Source organism: Buceros rhinoceros, unplaced genomic scaffold (assembly GCF_000710305.1).
Source record: "Buceros rhinoceros silvestris isolate BGI_N320 unplaced genomic scaffold, ASM71030v1 scaffold3599, whole genome shotgun sequence".
Taxonomy (NCBI): domain Eukaryota; kingdom Metazoa; phylum Chordata; class Aves; order Bucerotiformes; family Bucerotidae; genus Buceros; species Buceros rhinoceros.
This window is the reverse complement of record NW_010429597.1, coordinates 24,132-40,768: the sequence shown is the minus strand read 5'-3', so window position 1 is coordinate 40,768 and position 16,637 is coordinate 24,132. Positions and strand designations below refer to the sequence as shown.

The following is a 16,637-nucleotide window of genomic DNA, read 5'->3' as shown; positions in this document are numbered from 1 at the left end:
TGGTGGGGTCTGGGCCTTTCGCGGACGCCGGGCTCCGAGCCGGGCCCTGGGTTTCACCCTGGAGCACACGCCTCTGTGCTGGGAGGAGGAGGGGTATATGTGTGTGCGTGTGTGTGCGCCCTTGGCGGCGTCTAACACAGGGGAAATACTTGAACTGCTGTAGTGATCATCTACGTCTGAAAAGCTGAAACCCAGAAAACAGTAATAACTGTTGCTTTCTGATGGGTGCATCCCGCACAGTCATCCGGAGGAAGAGAGCTGATTGGAGCCTTTTGGTTTGAAAACTTGGGAGAAAACGCTCTCACCGAAATTATTTGAACGTTGTTAGAAAGGCTGGAGGATGGGTATTTTTAACTCTCCAGAAAATAAAGCATTCAGTGTACAACTCGTAATAACACTTTATATTAAAGCAGTATTTTGTGATCTTAAGCGGACAGTAAGAAAGCTGTGTTAATTCGACATCTGCTTGCTTCAGATTGATGTATCTCTTTTATTTCTGTATTAGGGAGATGTTTGATACTGCAAACAACAGTGCCTTTCATGTAATTTCCCTCTTCTTGTTTACTAAGCTGGATCAGTCCCTTGCAGAGGAAACTTTCAGGTAAGGATTTGGCTTGTGAGGTTACTGCTGTGCACAGTAACCTGGTAATCAGTAACGTGGTTTATACAGTTGCTGAAGAGGGAGAAAAAGTGGACCCTTGTGGAACACTGTGGAAGAAGAACATACTGTTTCTGATCACAGCTCTGTATCAGAAACCTTGCCTTAATTGAAGTTCTTTCTGATAGTGTATGTAACTTGGTAAGTTTGGTATAAACTTTCATAGCTGCCCAGTAACCTGACTCTCCCATTCATTTTCCTGACCAAAGAGCAAGTAATATGAATTGCTGCCAGGATCTGCAGCATGGCAAGATCCCCATCCTTAATGTTTTTCCTTAAAAAATGGCTGGAGGAAAACAAGTAAGATGAAAATTGTCAGCATTCTGACCCTTTTTATCCCCTCTTCTGCTGAGTTAAAAATCGCTGTAGACATATCTGTCTCCGAAATAGTCTGTAATTATTTTGGCAAAAAACTGCTTGTCATTTAACAAACTTTTAAGTATTCTTGGTCTAGGCTATATCCCCTCATTTTCTGGCTCCTCCAGGAGGCATCACTAAGGAATCTTTGTTTTATACTTATAATGGTCAATTAGGTGAGTGTTTGAACACGTTTTGAAATCGCTTTTTTTCCCCCTTCTTTTTCCCCATCCTTTTTAAATGGGAAGAGACTGTTCCTTTCCAGTAGCAAGCTTTGCCGACCCTGAATTTAAGAAGTGCTGCTGGAAATGGCTAAAAGATATTGCTGTGAGTATTGCAAAGAGTGGAAATTAATGCTCTGCTGTTTTCTATGACTTCATTCTGGGGTAATTTTTGAAAAAGAATATGTAGTGGTTTTAAATAGGAGTTTTAAATAAGGTTGTTTTACTAAAGAATTCAGTTTTATCTTGTATCATATTTCACATAGTTTATCTTAGACTTGTTTGAGGGGAAAAAAACTGTGACATGGTGGAATTTAGATGACAGAGACTTAATCTCGTGTCTTAAAACTGCTGTGGCACGCCTCTGGATAATGGCATTTGATTAAACAGAAGTCTAGAGGGTATCTCAGCTCTGATTTTATTTAACTTGAGACATGTTTGCTTCACTTGCCTGGGAAGATGTTTATTATTGTGAAAGTGGTTTCAAATGCATGTAAAACTTTTTTAAAATTTGTCTTTCCTTTTGTACGGGGAAAGGGATTAAAGTTTAAGGAAAGCTTTCTAACACAAGAGACAAAACAAAACATTGCTTCAGGTATCATTAGTTATTATGTTATCTTCTCATGCTGCATTTGTTTTAATGATAGTTCCAGAAATCATGTCTTTATGCACTGGAACGCTTTTATTTTTTATTAATAACGTATAAGGTCAAAGCCAACAATGCTGTGTCTGAGTAAGATAAAAGCAGAACACAGCACACTGTTTAATGATGTAAGTAGAAGATACGAAAGAAAACTTGAATGTTTTTTCGAAGGTAGGGATTACCAGTTAGGAGTGAGGAGGGCAGAGATTTCTAAAATTTACCCAACACTGATTTCAGTCTTTGCATTGAAACTGCTTTTCATATACAAAATTAGGGATGGTGGGGGCAACACTAAAGAAGTTCTAGTCTCTTCTGCTGCCTAGAGTAGCTGTCAGCTGTGGTGGCAGCTTTGGCTTTGTGTCAGGCTTGCTGGCGAGTACACTGTGATGTTTTGGTACTTAGCTGAATATTTGATAGCTGTTGTTTAGGCTTTATTTCTTGGGTTATTTTTGTGTTTAAAACCAATTTAACTTTTCTAGGATGAAGACCAAAGCTGTCTTCCACAAATTACACCTTCTTTGTTGGTTTCTCCTGGTGGTCCTAAATTTCTTCACCTATTCTATCAGTTTGCAAGACATGTAATGGTCAAGGACATAGAAATGAACTCTGTAGGTAAGCTTTAATGGGACAATAAAAATGCTTCATTTGTCACGATTGATAGTGAACCTGTCAAGTTTTTGATGTGTGCCAAAGATCTTTGAATAGTTCTGAATTGGCTGCTTGGTTCAAAAGCACTGACAGGGTTCTGTGCACTTGCATAGAGCTCCTGCTGATAGAACAATGCAGATTGTTCTGCTTTCTTTTGCTTTATGGGTTTTGCTCCAGGCTTCATCTGTGTAATACCGTATACCATTACCCACACAAGCAACTGTTTGGTCCAAAAATACTGGACCACGATACTGTACTCTTTCTCGCAACTTGAGTAATTCTGAAGGATCAGAACTGTCTGTTTTAGGCATCTCATGTTCTTTTGGTGACCTAAAGAATAGGGAAAGGGAGTGAGAGAATGAAAATGTATACAGGAGAAAGAACTGGCAGAAGAAGACACAACACTGCATGCTTTTATTTCAGTCCAGGTAAAATGGGCATCTTGATTTGTAACTCTTTCAAACTAGGCGGGTTAGGAAGTTGTCCGTTTGCTGAAAGTGAAGATATGATCCAAATGTTAACTTTCATTTAGATACTGGCATAGCTTTTGCTGAAGCTGTAAAGCTGAGGCCTCAGGATGTGTACATGGCAAATGCAAGATGTAGAGTCGCATACAATAAACTTCTGCAAATTTTTCAAAGACAAGATTTTGTTATTCAAGAATATGAAAAAAAAGCACAGTAAGTAATGCATTTAAAGAAGTGAAGTCTTCATAAAAGCTGACTTGTGTATATATATGTGTGTGTGGTGTTAAAAGGTTTTGAGGAGGCTGCATCTCTTTACATCATGAGTTCTGTTGAGCTTCTCCATATTTTTCCTCCCCTTTACCTCCTTTAATTGACAGTTCTAATGCTTGTAGGGTCTTTTGTCACGCGTAGTAGTCTGAAGAAGTTAGTTTTTCACTTAAAAGATGCTGTTTTGGAAGATATGGGAAGATGGGATATTTTGAAAGACTTGGGCATTAAAAGTGATCAGGGAATTCTGCATGTATAGAACTATGATTTCTTAACATTTGAAGGGTCATATCTTAGAATATAACAGTCATGGGATGTAACATTTGTTTTTGCTTAATCACTGTGGGACACATTTTATTTACATATTCCTTAATTATTTCACCAAAATTATGCTGTTCTTTATTCTTCTGTGTGGAAAACATTCCCAGTTTGATAAAAAGAGTAACTGGAACTTCCTGTGCAGGCACAGACTTGCATATTAGTGGAATTTACAGAATTTGGGTAGGATAGTTTACATGACTGGAGCACTGTCATGGAGAGTTGCAAGCTGTTTAGTAAATGGCAGGAAAGGAGGAGAAGTTCCACTTTAGGTCAAAGAGCAGTTTCAGTGCGTATGGCATAACTCCTTACAAGAGGACTGGTCTGTTTCATGCGTTTGGATCAAGATCAGAGGGTTTAGCATCAAGAGAGACCTCCTGGTGGGTGTCTGCTAAACACCTCTTCCTCTGTGCAAAGGAAAGTATATGAAGCCTGCTTCAGATGAATCAAACACACCTCAGATCTGCTGGCCTTGATTCTTATAGAGGACTTCAGCTGGTACCTGATATTTGCTGGGAAATCAGTAGAGTGGTTCATTAGCAATCTGGGAAATGGAGTGTGGTGTAGGTGACTGTTGTGCAGTGGTGCCCTTCTGAACTCACTGCTTACCAATAAGAGAAACTTCTCTGGAGACCTAACTGCCAGCAGGAGCCTTATGATCACTGCAGCCAAGACTACAGAACTTGAGATCCTAAGGAGCACGAGGAAGACAAGTAGAAGAATAATCATACTGGACTTAAGAGCTGATTTCCATTTACCCAGGGAATTGCTAGAAGGTTTCTTGTGGAAAGCAGGAAAAGCTCAGGAGTGCTAGGAGATTTTCAGAGATCCTTGCTGAAGCTCAGGCTGGTCCATCTCTTTGAGTAGAACAAAGAGCAGGCGTAACAAGAGACCAACCTGATTAAAACAGTGATCTGGTGATAGAGCTGAGAAACTGAAGAAGGAGGTTTTCATATGGAGTATGGAAAACAACAACATAAATACAAGTCTATTTCTCAGGTATGCAGTGATGAAGGCCATAGTTCAGCTAAAGCTCCAAGAGCATGATAAGGGCCTGGAAAGAGGCTTCCATGGGTATATTATTAGGAAGTACATGGAGGACTTAGGTCTGCTTCTGAATTAAATGGTAAGTTTAGTTACAAGTATCACAGAGTTAAACACCCAATGCCTTTTTACCTCAGTCTTCATGGATAGTAGCCTAGGCTCTTCCCAGAAGCAATGTCAAAATAAGCAAACTGGACACACACAAACCTTTGCTACCTGGTGAAATGCATCCAAGGTGTGGAGATACTTAACCTCATATCATTTCAGAACGGCTCTGTCATATTCTTAAAGATAGCTAAAGGGGTGGTCTTATACTATTTCTTGTCTTCATGAGACATATATGGATGACTGGATTGAATGAAAACACACCAAACTTGCAGATGATGCAAAACTGCGAGGATGTGCTGGAATGAAGAGCCATTACGCAGAGAGACCTTGCTGGGTCTGGAGACTTGCCCCATGAGAACTGTGTGAGGTTTAACAAAGATCAGTGTGAAGTCCTGCACCTGGGATGGAATAATCCCCAACAGCAGCGCAGGCTTGTGGAAGCCGCTTGCTCCCCAGTCGGCTTGGGAGCAACTCTGCTAAGGAGAACTGGAGGTGAGAGTGGTGTTGGGCCACAAGCTGAACCCAAGTCAGCGGTGTGCTCTAGTAGCCTAGAAGACCAAAAACCTATGCTGTATGAAAAGGAGCATGGCCAGCAGACAGAGGTGTATTTCACTCTACCTAGAAATTCTAAGCCCACACCTGGAATACCGTGTTTCATTTTTGTCCCCCCAATTAAGGAGAGAGATTGAAAGAAGGATGAATTCTAACAGAGGACCACAATGATTAGAGGGTTGGAGAACTTGACGCATACAAGTAAAATCTGTAGGAATTGTTTGTTTAGCCTGAGGAAGACAAAGCTCAGAGGGTTTAATCACAATCTTCCCACAGAGAAGTAGTTGCAGGAAAGGATGAGGTACTCCCTTCGCATGGATGTATGGTGACAGAAACAGCAGGCTCAGGGTGCGTAAGGGAAAACTCCATCTGGATTTAAAAAAAAAAAACGAACAAATCTAATGTACAAACAGTTGAACATTGGAATATGTTGCCCAGAAAAGTGGTGGAGTCTCCCTTGCTGGAAACATTTAAGACTTGGCTTGACAGGACCATAAGTAACATGATTGAAGGATCTGCTTTTAGTGGAAGGCTTAACAATAGAATTTCCAGAGGTCACAATTTCCTGAAATATGCTAATTTCTATAATTCTGCATCTCCTCTTATCCTGTTTGTGAAGGGTTAGTGCCTTAGCTTATATTGTGAGTGGTACTCTTAAATGTAATTCTTTATTTTTCATTCTCAACAAAGCATCTGAGCTCTGAAGATACTTTAGAATTTAGTGTTGCTGAAAATCAGGCCACTGTGTTTTTACATGCTTGAAAGTTTGATAAAAGCACTTTGGCTTTGGCAAAAGACCTTAGGTGGTCCAGCTGCTTGTACTCCAGTATTCTGTTCTCTAGCTGTTTTGAAACTCTGGGATTTGGGTACTGTACAGTTGTGAATATGTATAGAGGTTTATATTGATAATGTACATTTCTAGTAACTTCATAATTATTCTTGGGTCTAAGCCATTCATTGGAATAGAATAAGCAACAGCTTAATGGCTTAATTTGCAAATATCTTGGTGCTTTTCCTGGCTCTCTTTTTGCACAAAGTCGTGGTGAGGAAGTCAAGGATAAGTTCTTTGGCTTTTGCTTTTTTGTTACATAGTTCCAAAACTGCTTCGATGTGCATTTGGAAAGAATGATCATGAGTGGTTAGTGATTGTAAGGAATTCTAGGAACAGCAGAGTAGACACTTGAATTTTAAAAAAAATCTGTGGTAACTGTTATCTTTTTTTCTTAGGCTTTTAATTAATGAAATAAAGCATATAAAGTCTGAATATGATGCCTTGGAGATGCAGTCTTGCCAGTAAGCGTTTTTCCTTCTAACTAACGTGGCATATATAAAATTGATTTCTTACTCAGTTTTATGAAATACGAACTATAATTTTGCTGTAGTCCGCTTGAACTTTTGTTTTGCGTGTGCATATAGGATGAAACAAAATGACCAAACCAAAAATGACACAGCTGAGAGAATTCAAGAGGTGAGCATTCTTTCTTTTTTTTCTGCTTTGCCTGCATACTCTATTTACATTTCTGCAATACTTACTTTCAGATACTGGCTACCTGTGTTTATGCTAGCCCTTTCATCTGCCTTTACGCTGTTTTGATGCTCTGTCTTTATAGGTATTACGGCAAACATTTTCACGTAGCATTTTTGTTGTTCTTGCCTCTTAAGGTCCGCAATATGTGGACACTTATAATGGAAATGCTTACCTCTCTGAAAAAGGAAAAGGGAGTTGTGGAATCTGTACTTGATGTGTATCAAGGTTGTGGTGGTCAGTGCGTTTTAGATGGAACTGGTGTTGCTTTCAGAATTCCACAGATTTTGGTTCACACCGTTGAAAGTAACATATACCGAGTAAGTAATTTTTGTCCTTCTTGCTAGACCGTATTTTTTGTAATTTTTCTCATCCACGGGGATGTCATTAGACACTTTAAAAAGTACCTTACAAATAAGAGATGACTGCGCAAAGGTGGAGTTTAGTTAGTATGTAAAAGTTACGGTTATGCTTCTGCCTTGTCTTAGTTATGTTTCAACTATTAAGTTCTTAAGTTCAATAACTGCATTGGTAAGTCTGCCTGATTAGTACTTGATTTTTTTTTTTTTTTGATGGTTGACCGGTTTAATGATTGCTTTAACAAATGGGCTCTTGTTTCCAGTGTGTAGTACATGGTGCTCTTTAGGCCTGCCACATCTTTTGGGGCAGTATTTAAACAGAATACCTCATAGCTAAAATTTTCTTAGTTTGTATTGCCTTATAGACTGCTTTCAAGCAGCTGATTCTATAAAACTAACCTGGGGTTTATTTGGAACGTGTGTTTTTTGAGAAATAAGACAATTGGGAACTGAATCAAAATGCAGTGTCCCTGCTTTGACTACAGACAGAAGGCATCACTTTCTGATATTTACTCTGTTCACTAATTTTTTTTTCTTGCTTGCTATACTTCAAGCTTTGTACAGGAAATGTATATGAAGACGGAAAACTGAATTTCTTAACAGTCATTCAGTTATTAAATGAAGCCCTTATGGTATTGAGAGATGAATGTGATCCATCTCAATTAAAACAACAACTTCAGGTCACTGAGAGTAGGATTACAGTCTGCAATAAACTACATCAGGATTTGAAAGCAAAGAGGTAATTGTCTGGCCGTTTTCTCTGGTTCCTTGTTCTTTAGTCTAAGGATCATGGCTTCCTACCTCTTGGAGTCTCTTCTAAAATAATGCCATCTGTAGTGAGAATGCGTTGATGTGTTGTTTAATCTTTTTCCTTTGGGAACTTGTATGCTAGCAGATCTGATTTCTTTTTTTTCTTGTTACATTAGTCAGTTCTGGCATTTTAAAACTTTATCTGAAAATGGCTTAGGGAAAGTTTAAATGTGTACCTCATTGTGTCTGTATTTTCGTATACTTCTTCCAGTTTACTGTAAGAAACGTGAGGACTACCTAGCAGCTGCTTTTTAGGTTGTGAATTCCAGTTGGTTCTTAGTGCATGCGTAAATGAATTAATAAGTAGATACATATCAAAGATTTTGCAAGTTAAGGGAAATAGATAATAGTCTTTATGCAGAGTTGATATCTCCGCCAACAGGTGTGTTAGGTTAATTTTCCATGCTCATATATTACAGGCTAGAAATAGAGCAACAGCATTGTGTGTCAACAAGTGGATATATTTCTAGAAAACAGGAAGACTGGGAAGTGAAGTGGAAAGGCTTTCTTGACCTGTGTCCTTTTACTTTACACTTCTGTCAGGATGCAGTAAGTAGTGTTCAATTTATCTGATTCTGGGGAATAGAAAAGGGTGAAGGTGAGAGAGGATGTACCTCTGAGCTGGTGTGTTCTATTGCAAAACTTAAGCTTTATATGTAAGGCTAGAGAATCAGTACAATATAGCATAAATTGCTTTATGAAGTAGTTTTCTTAAAGAAAGATACATTTGATATAATGACAGGTGATGTCTTCCAAGACAGTAGATCAGCATATGAACAAGCTGATCGATTTTGGTTTTGTCCATATCCTTTCCACTATGAAAATTGAGTGTTCTTGTGCTATCAGTCTGAACACTTACTGAGTTCTGTTGTTCCTCTTTTAAAGTCATGTGCTTGATGAATGAATGGCAATTTCCATTCTGACACTCACACTGATACGGGGATCTGAGGTTATACCCTTGCCTAGCTATTACCCAGCAGAAAGACAAAAAATTTCCTGTTGAGTCTGACAGCTGGTGTGCAGAAAAGCTGTTGTGAATGACTGTCTGTTAATTGCCATTGATTTGCAGATTTTTTTTCAGCCTGCTTGTGTATCTTTTTCTTTTGGAAGGAACTTCGTTTCTTTAAAGTTTTGTCATCCCATTCTTGTAATCTTGCAGAAGAAGATGATGAGGATATGGTCGTTTTTAAAAATGTAGCATCTGTTTCAGGTAGGTGAACAGAAGAGTTGCCACTATTGTTAAAAGTTTCTTGGAGTAAAAAAGAGTTTTGTCACCCCATTCATGTAATCTTGCAGGAGAAGATGATGAGAATACGATCATTTGTCAACATCCAGCATCTGTTTCAGGTAGGTGAACAGAAGAGTTGCCACTATTGTTAAAAGTTTCTTGGAGTAAAAAAGAGTTTTGTCACCCCATTCATGTAATCTTGCAGGAGAAGATGATGAGAATACGATCATTTGTCAACATCCAGCATCTGTTTCAGGTAGGTGAACAGAAGCATTGCCACAATTGTTAAAAGTTTCTTGGAGTAAAAAAGAGTTTTGTCACCCCATTCATGTAATCTTGCAGGAGAAGATGATGAGAATACGATCATTTGTCAACATCCAGCATCTGTTTCAGGTAGGTGAACAGAAGCATTGCCACAATTGTTAAAAGTTTCTTGGAGTAAAAAAAGACTCCCTGCCTGCATTTGCAAATATCTTTGATAGTCTCTAATGACCTGGTTCTCAGAGACTCCTTGCCACAATTGCCTTACATTTTTTAAGCTCGTTGTTTTTCAGAGATTCTCTGAAGCTTTTGATACATCAAGAAGACAATGCTGGAGTTCATCGGCAGGTTTCCGTGTACAAAGGTTCATTCATAGGTTCTAGAAAATATATTCATTCTATCAGTAAAAGTCAATTCAGGTTGTAGGAGCGATAAGGAAGAGAGAAAGATGATAAAACTCTTCTCATTGGCCAGCTGGGGCAATAAATTGAATGTGTCCTCTCAGGTAATTATCTTTCCCTGGTGCATTCCATTTGATCAGGACCTTGCTTGATCTCTGTGGTTGCTTTCAGTCATAAGGTTAACAGAGCTCACTTTGATCAGACAGGGATGTTGCACATGCTTAGTTGGCTGATGAGCTGATTGTAATATAGTGGGTAGTCCTTATTGACCAAATGTTGACCATCCCTAGTATAAAGTTATAAATTAGAGGTTGCAAAGCGAGGGTGGAAAAGGAGGAGGAAGAGAGCTTTAGTAATATGTCATTTGCAGTCCCTTTTAGGACAAGTGGTGTAGCAGGCACGATGGAATTTTAAGATGCAAAGCAATAGGGAGAAGATTCTTTTGGTTACAAAGGTCAAGTGCTGGTCCAGCAGTCTAAGGGTGGGTAGGTGTAAGGCTAGAGGCTGCAAATGAAAGGTTACAGAATTGCAAATGGAAGGTGGTTTGCTTAAAAGTTTTGAAGATTAAAGCACTGTGCAATAAGTGCTGTGAGCAGAAGCTGAAATTTAGGGTTAGTAGAGAACTACTGAGTTTAAACTTTGGCTGTTTATACAAATCATGTGCCAAAATTGGTACTGTTCTAGAGAGTCCTGACTTGAGGTGTAGTTACCTCTGATAATACGCAGAACCTTTCTGTATAGTATGGCTTTGCTTGCTTGGACTGAGGCAGTGTTGATCAGAGGGATGAGTATGTCCACAGAGAGATTTATTCATAAGTGCTGGTGAAGATAGTGGGGAAAACATGGGCAGAATTTTGCTTTGTGCAATTAATATGTCACAATTGATGCATATATGGAGAAGAGGGGTTAATGATAACATGGCTGGGATTGTACTTTGGAGGAAGATGGATGTATGATTGCTGTGTGCAGGGCAGCAGATAGAATCATGCCTCTCTGAACAGGTTTTCGGGAATAACGCAAATAGGTGCTGGCTGCTAGTGTCATATGTGGCTGCAGGTGGTACCTGAGCAAAAGGATTGATTCCACTATCCTCCTTGAAGTGTTCATAAAGTCCATCCTGTGATTAGTTTGGAGAAGTGGTCCAAGTCATTTGTGTTACCTGGGAAGCCTGAGCAAAAAAGTTGAAGCAATAACAGAACTCTTGACTTGCTTTTCTAGATGTTTGTGACTCTATTCATGAAGTATGTTCTGAGAAAGATGATGAGGCATTGGAAACTATGAAGGATAAGTCAACACCACCACGGTATGATATTAGCGAGAAATTGATAAGTACTGGAAAAAGTAGAGATTTACTAGTTGGAATTGAATATAGTGCACCTCTTGAGCCTAGAGGAATTTCAGTAGCCCACTCCTCCCATGTCACAGTTACCTGATTAAGCGAGATAGTCCTGAAGTAGCTTGTGCTTTCTCCATCTGGTGACGGATTGATCAGCTGGTTGCTGCTGAGTAGGCTGTGCAACAACCGAGTTGCAAGGTTTTTATCTCACTTTTCAGCTATGTTCTTTCAAGCCTTAAGAGGTGGGTGGAGAAAATAGAGAATTCTGTTTCTTGGACTGAGATGAGGTAGGTGAGTATATTCAGTATAGCCTGAGAATAAAGGTGCAGACATTCACAGGAGCCCTTCTTTTGTGTTTAAAAAAAAAAAAAAAACAACCAACCAAAAACATACCCCACAACTAAAACTGAACTGAAGCAAAAACCCGTGACTCCAAAGCAGAATTACTGTGCTAAACCTTCACAACAAGGCTTTTATCCTGAGTATTCTAAGATCACTTTGTTCTGTAACTTCTCTTATTACAGCTTCAGCAAAGGATAGAGCACAAAACAATGCTGTTCTAAACAGTTTTGGCCTATTTGTCATTAACTCAGTCTGGGAAGATTTCATGACCTTTTGAATAACATTGTATTTCATAATATGACTCCTACAGATACAAAGTTCTCTACTAGGAGACAAAGGGAGTTAGCAAAGGAAAAGCTGTACTATAGAAATGAGTAGATGTAGTTGGACGTAGGTGTTAAAGATTGAGTTACGAACTGAAGCCTGGATTTCTCTCAGTGACTGACTTCATACAGCATGGATTTTTGTCTGCTTCTGACTAAAGACAGATGTCAGCAAATTTTAATGTTAAGATATGTTTTTCCTAACAAGTGAGGAATGTACCTTGCATTGTAGAGAGGTATGCAATTAGCACTATGCTAATCAGAAGTGGTAAGATATACGTGTTTAGTAGCCAAGATTGTTAAATACCAGTAAGTTCATACAGGAACAGACCTGTGGATTCCAAGGGCAATTCAGAGGAAGAATAGCTGTGGTAACAAAATCCCTTCTTTTTCTAATAAAGGGAAAAGTTTCATAATTTGTTAATTTTGGGAGGCTGATACACAGCTAGGGCTAAATCTGCTCTAATTGTCACAGGTTCTCCCTATAATAAAATTGCCTTTTGATGACCGGGACGAATTGAGGAAAATCGTAACGGACAGATACGGGGCACACAATGACCTTCTACTAAGACTGTCATGTCTTATGTTTAATTTGTCTATAAAATATTTCTTTTTCTTTTCTCCTCCCCCTTCAACCCTAAGGATCTCTTCAGTGCCTTTGGAATTGTCGGAGACATGTGAAAACAGAGACGTGTTAATTGAAAAGGTTATTCTTCAGTAATTTCCTACCCATCAAAGAGTTTAAAGTTATGAGAATTGCTTTTTACGTTGATTCAAGTCTAGGCTTGGTGTTTTGGGGGATGAATTGTGGTTTTTTGTTTGTTTTGGGTTTTAGGTTGTATTTTTTGGACATCTAGGTCAGCCCTGTAGAACTGTAAATGCTAACTGTCAGGGACTTTGTTAAGATTTAGGAAAGGACAGAAAGAATAGGTGCACTTGCACCTGACTTCCAGCACAACATACAGTGTGTCACTGATTCCCTGCTTGCTGAAACACTCTTTTTGGTGCAAGCAGTGGTCAGACTTTGCTTCTCTAAGTTGTGTTTGAACTTAAAGGTTGTGGTGTAGCCTAGAAGCAACTTGGATGTACAGTTGTCCACTACACAGCTGTTCACTTTAGTGTGTTATGTGCAACACTCAATCCTAGTTGCTATGTATGTTGTACTTTATTGTAAAAATATTTCAGGTTTAGTTAGAATTTAAGACGTATTGACTAAACACTAAAGTTGGTGCTGTTCAGAATTTGTATAGCAGTTTCTTCATGCTAATTTTCTGCCACTTGAGTGTAAAATTTCTGATAATTCCTGTTTATTCCTCTAGAACCTGCATGTTGAAACTTGCAAGGAGGAGAAAACCCCTGTGCCTCCAAAGGTCTTAGAAAATGGAAAGGATGAGCCTGCCACTTCAGAAAGGTATCAGAATGCAGGTGATCATGCTCTCAAGACAAAATCTCCTGTCAAAAAAGAAGACACTCTTCAGAAAGCCAGAGATGAACTGGCAGAAGAGGTTAGGGAAAGTTGTTTTTAAATTTGTTGTTTGGTCTTTTTAATTAAATGGTCATTAAGTTAGAACAAATTACTAATTATATCATTAAATGCCTCTTATAATCTGCATACTTAAAATTTTTTTTTCTCTGGTAGATACTAGTCAGTGTCCCTAAGTTTTAGGGGTGACTGTGAATAGCACTCTCAGTAGGATTATAGTATGATTTTTATCACCTTTCACACTTCAATCTCTGAATCATTGCATATATTAAGAATTGAACAGGCCTTTTTGTTTCTGATATTATGCAAATTCAATATTTAACAGGAGCATTGTATTTTAAGCAGGAATTTAGGTGTTTCCTCTTTTAGGTGCTTATAAGATTTAACTGAGGAATTCCTTTGCAAGAGTTACTGTAAAATGTGCCACAGCTTGATTTGGAAAACGAATTGCATGTTTCACTGATATGGTACAGTTATTTTTCATCTGCTAAAATGCTTAACGTGCATATAGCTTTAGTCTTCATGCTGATGCAGTTCTTGACTAGTGTCTTAAATATATTCTGTATGAGCATGTTTTCTTATTTTAAATATGGATTCATAGATGATGAGGGAACTTAGAACTGAAATCTGATTCTGACTCAGAAGAAGAGTTGGGAGTTTCCGAACTCTTCAGATCATTTGGAGAATGGGATTTATTTCAAGTCTTAACTGACAGAAATAGAGGTTATAATTTTGCTTTATCAGGATTTTCCCTTCTCTAACATCCCTCAGGTTGCAAAAGCAGTGATGTCTGAGTCGCCTCAGAGTAATGAAGGAAAAGGAATGGCATTAGAAGATCTCATTAGCTCACTGGCTTTTAACCCATTTTTAACAAGGAATCAGATTCCCCGAACTCCAGAAAATCTGCGTAAGTCTAAAACTCTGTTTTTATAATACTCATTGGTTAGAAATGTGATTAGTTCATTAACATTGTACACATGACAGAAGAAGAAAAATACTACTATTACAGTGAAGCTGCAAGTTATCCTAACGGCTCACTCTTTAACACAGCATTCTAAGCCTAATAAGATGTGAATACTGTGAATTTGACTGAATATAGATTTTTTTTTTTTTCCTCCCCTGTGTAGAATCCCTTTTGTGTTGAAAAAAAGTAAGCAAAACCAATATAAAGCAGCTGTACATCTTCTTGGATTGCTTATGTTACTGAAGGGACAGAAGAAAAACAGGTTGAGAGTATGAAAGTACTAAAATTTTACCTTCATTTGTTCCATTTAGTTACTGAAATTAGAAGCTCATGGAGAAAAGCTGTTGAGACTGAGGGCTCATTGGACATGGAGCTGGGCTCAACTGAAGTAATGACAGAAGAAGCTCCAGTGGATGCTCGACCTGTAGTACAGAAGGTGACAGACTCTGGATTTACATCCTCTGTACCTGCATCTCCTGAACCTGATGTTGATCCTCCCTTGTTAGAGAGGAAGTCCCAATTAAGTTCTACAGCACTGAGACCTCAAGAGCAGATGAGGATAAGTCATATTGTTGAATCTGCAGTTTTGGAAACATCTGGTATGCAAGAGAGTGAGAGAACTGAAGGACAGGAATTAACATGTATTGTTTTGCATGAAAGTTGCTTAGAAGATCCAGAACAGACTCTTCAATATGCAAAGAAGAGCCTGAATACTTCAGACATTTGTTCAGAAAACAGTAGCAAAACAAATGTTCTGCCTTCACACTGCTCTTGGGATTCCTTAAAGGATGGGATGCTGCACTGCAATGCATCTCTATTCAGTTTTATCAATTGTGAAGCTCACTGGTCGGGGATATTGGATGAGACACTTCCAGAAGAAATTGATAATATAGATCCCAACAAATCTTCAAGCTCAGAGACTGATGTAACAGACAACACATATGTAACAGGTGAGTCAAAAAATGAGGGAGATGTTCAAACATCAAAGCTAGATCCACAGTCCCTATTAAACAAAAAGACTACATCTAGAAGTGAAGAGGAGCTGCATCAAACACATGATGGAGGTGAATCTGTAAGCTGTAGATTGGATTTAAGTCTTACACCAGAAAAAAGAGAAAGAGATGAATTTTACAATCCTCTAGAACTCTTCTGCTTGGATGAGAAATTTACCAAGACACCATCACCAAAATCTGATAATGAAAGAAAATATTCCCTGTCATCTGTGCTGGTATCCTGTCAGCATCTGGAGGAGATGGCGTCAGTGGTCCGTGAAATCCCACTAGACTTAATGGATAAATTGAAGGGTAAGTGTCTGTGTACTTTAGCAACAAGATTTTGTCCTTTCTTTCAGTGAGTGTACTGCCATAAATAACCTCCTCTCAATAGCTGAACCCTGCTGTGGGTGTATAGGGAGATGGATTACTCATATGCTTGTTCCTTATGGAAAATGATACATAAAAGCCAAACTGTGAGTTTAGTCAGGTGTTCATAGTCTGTAATACTTTAGTAATATACCTTTTATTATGAAACATCCTTCATTCCAGCCTGCCTGTCCCCTCACCCCATTCCCAACAGAAGGTGTCAACTTTGTTTAACCAGTAGTGCAATGTTCGGTACCATGCAAGGTCGATATTTGAAAGGTGTTAATGAAAATCAGTGAAAGTCTTTTAGCACAAACAGATGATATTTGATGGTGTACCATGAATTTAACAGAACAAGATTTTCTCAAGAAGTAGTGAGACTTGTTCAAGTATACTTCTGCAGTTTAGCTTTTGTTTAAAATTGTGGCTCTGCTGATAGCAGGTGATTTTACCTTACTTGGAACAGTTCTCAGAATTGGAAGTGCCATTCATATATGTTTGTTTTAATGTATGCCAGACGCTTTTGGAATAGTATTTCTGTTGCTTAATTGAATATTATAGAGTGCTAACTAACACATTTTTTTCTTCCAGATAAAGAGCAGTTGAATGAGAACCTGGATGTGAAGGAGCCATCATCGGAATAGAGTTTGTAAAGCAGAAGCATAACCATAGTAGTACAATTACAGTTCACTTGAGCGTGTAGCACCTTCTCCAAGCACAGTCTAGATGAAGTTGCACTCCCTTCTATTTTTTGTGGAGATTGTATTCCAGTCTCCTTGTTTAAGAGTGTCATTTTCCTGCTCTGGTTCTTCCAATTTCCTGTCATCCATAGTAGCATTCTGTGTACAGCCCATCATTTATGTGCAGAACTACATATTCCTTTGTAACCATATTTTTTTAAAATAGCGGATGTTGAGTAGGACAATAAACAGTGAAATCTTTGGAGTGTCTATCTTGCCCC

General features: G+C 38.6%; 1 protein-coding gene across 1 annotated transcript; it reads left to right on the top strand.

Moving 5' to 3' along the window:
• Positions 1–509: 509 nt before the first annotated feature.
• On the top strand, positions 510–16,320 carry HAUS6 (HAUS augmin-like complex, subunit 6). Its single transcript, XM_010142678.1, is given in 17 exon segments — positions 510–601; positions 1,264–1,342; positions 2,359–2,491; positions 3,060–3,207; positions 6,511–6,576; positions 6,700–6,751; positions 6,946–7,128; positions 7,722–7,906; positions 8,397–8,535; positions 9,234–9,324; positions 11,086–11,170; positions 11,921–11,931; positions 12,492–12,574; positions 13,188–13,383; positions 14,133–14,258; positions 14,627–15,619; positions 16,268–16,320. Coding segments are annotated over 17 exon segments (2,715 nt in total).
• Positions 16,321–16,637: the final 317 nt, after the last annotated feature.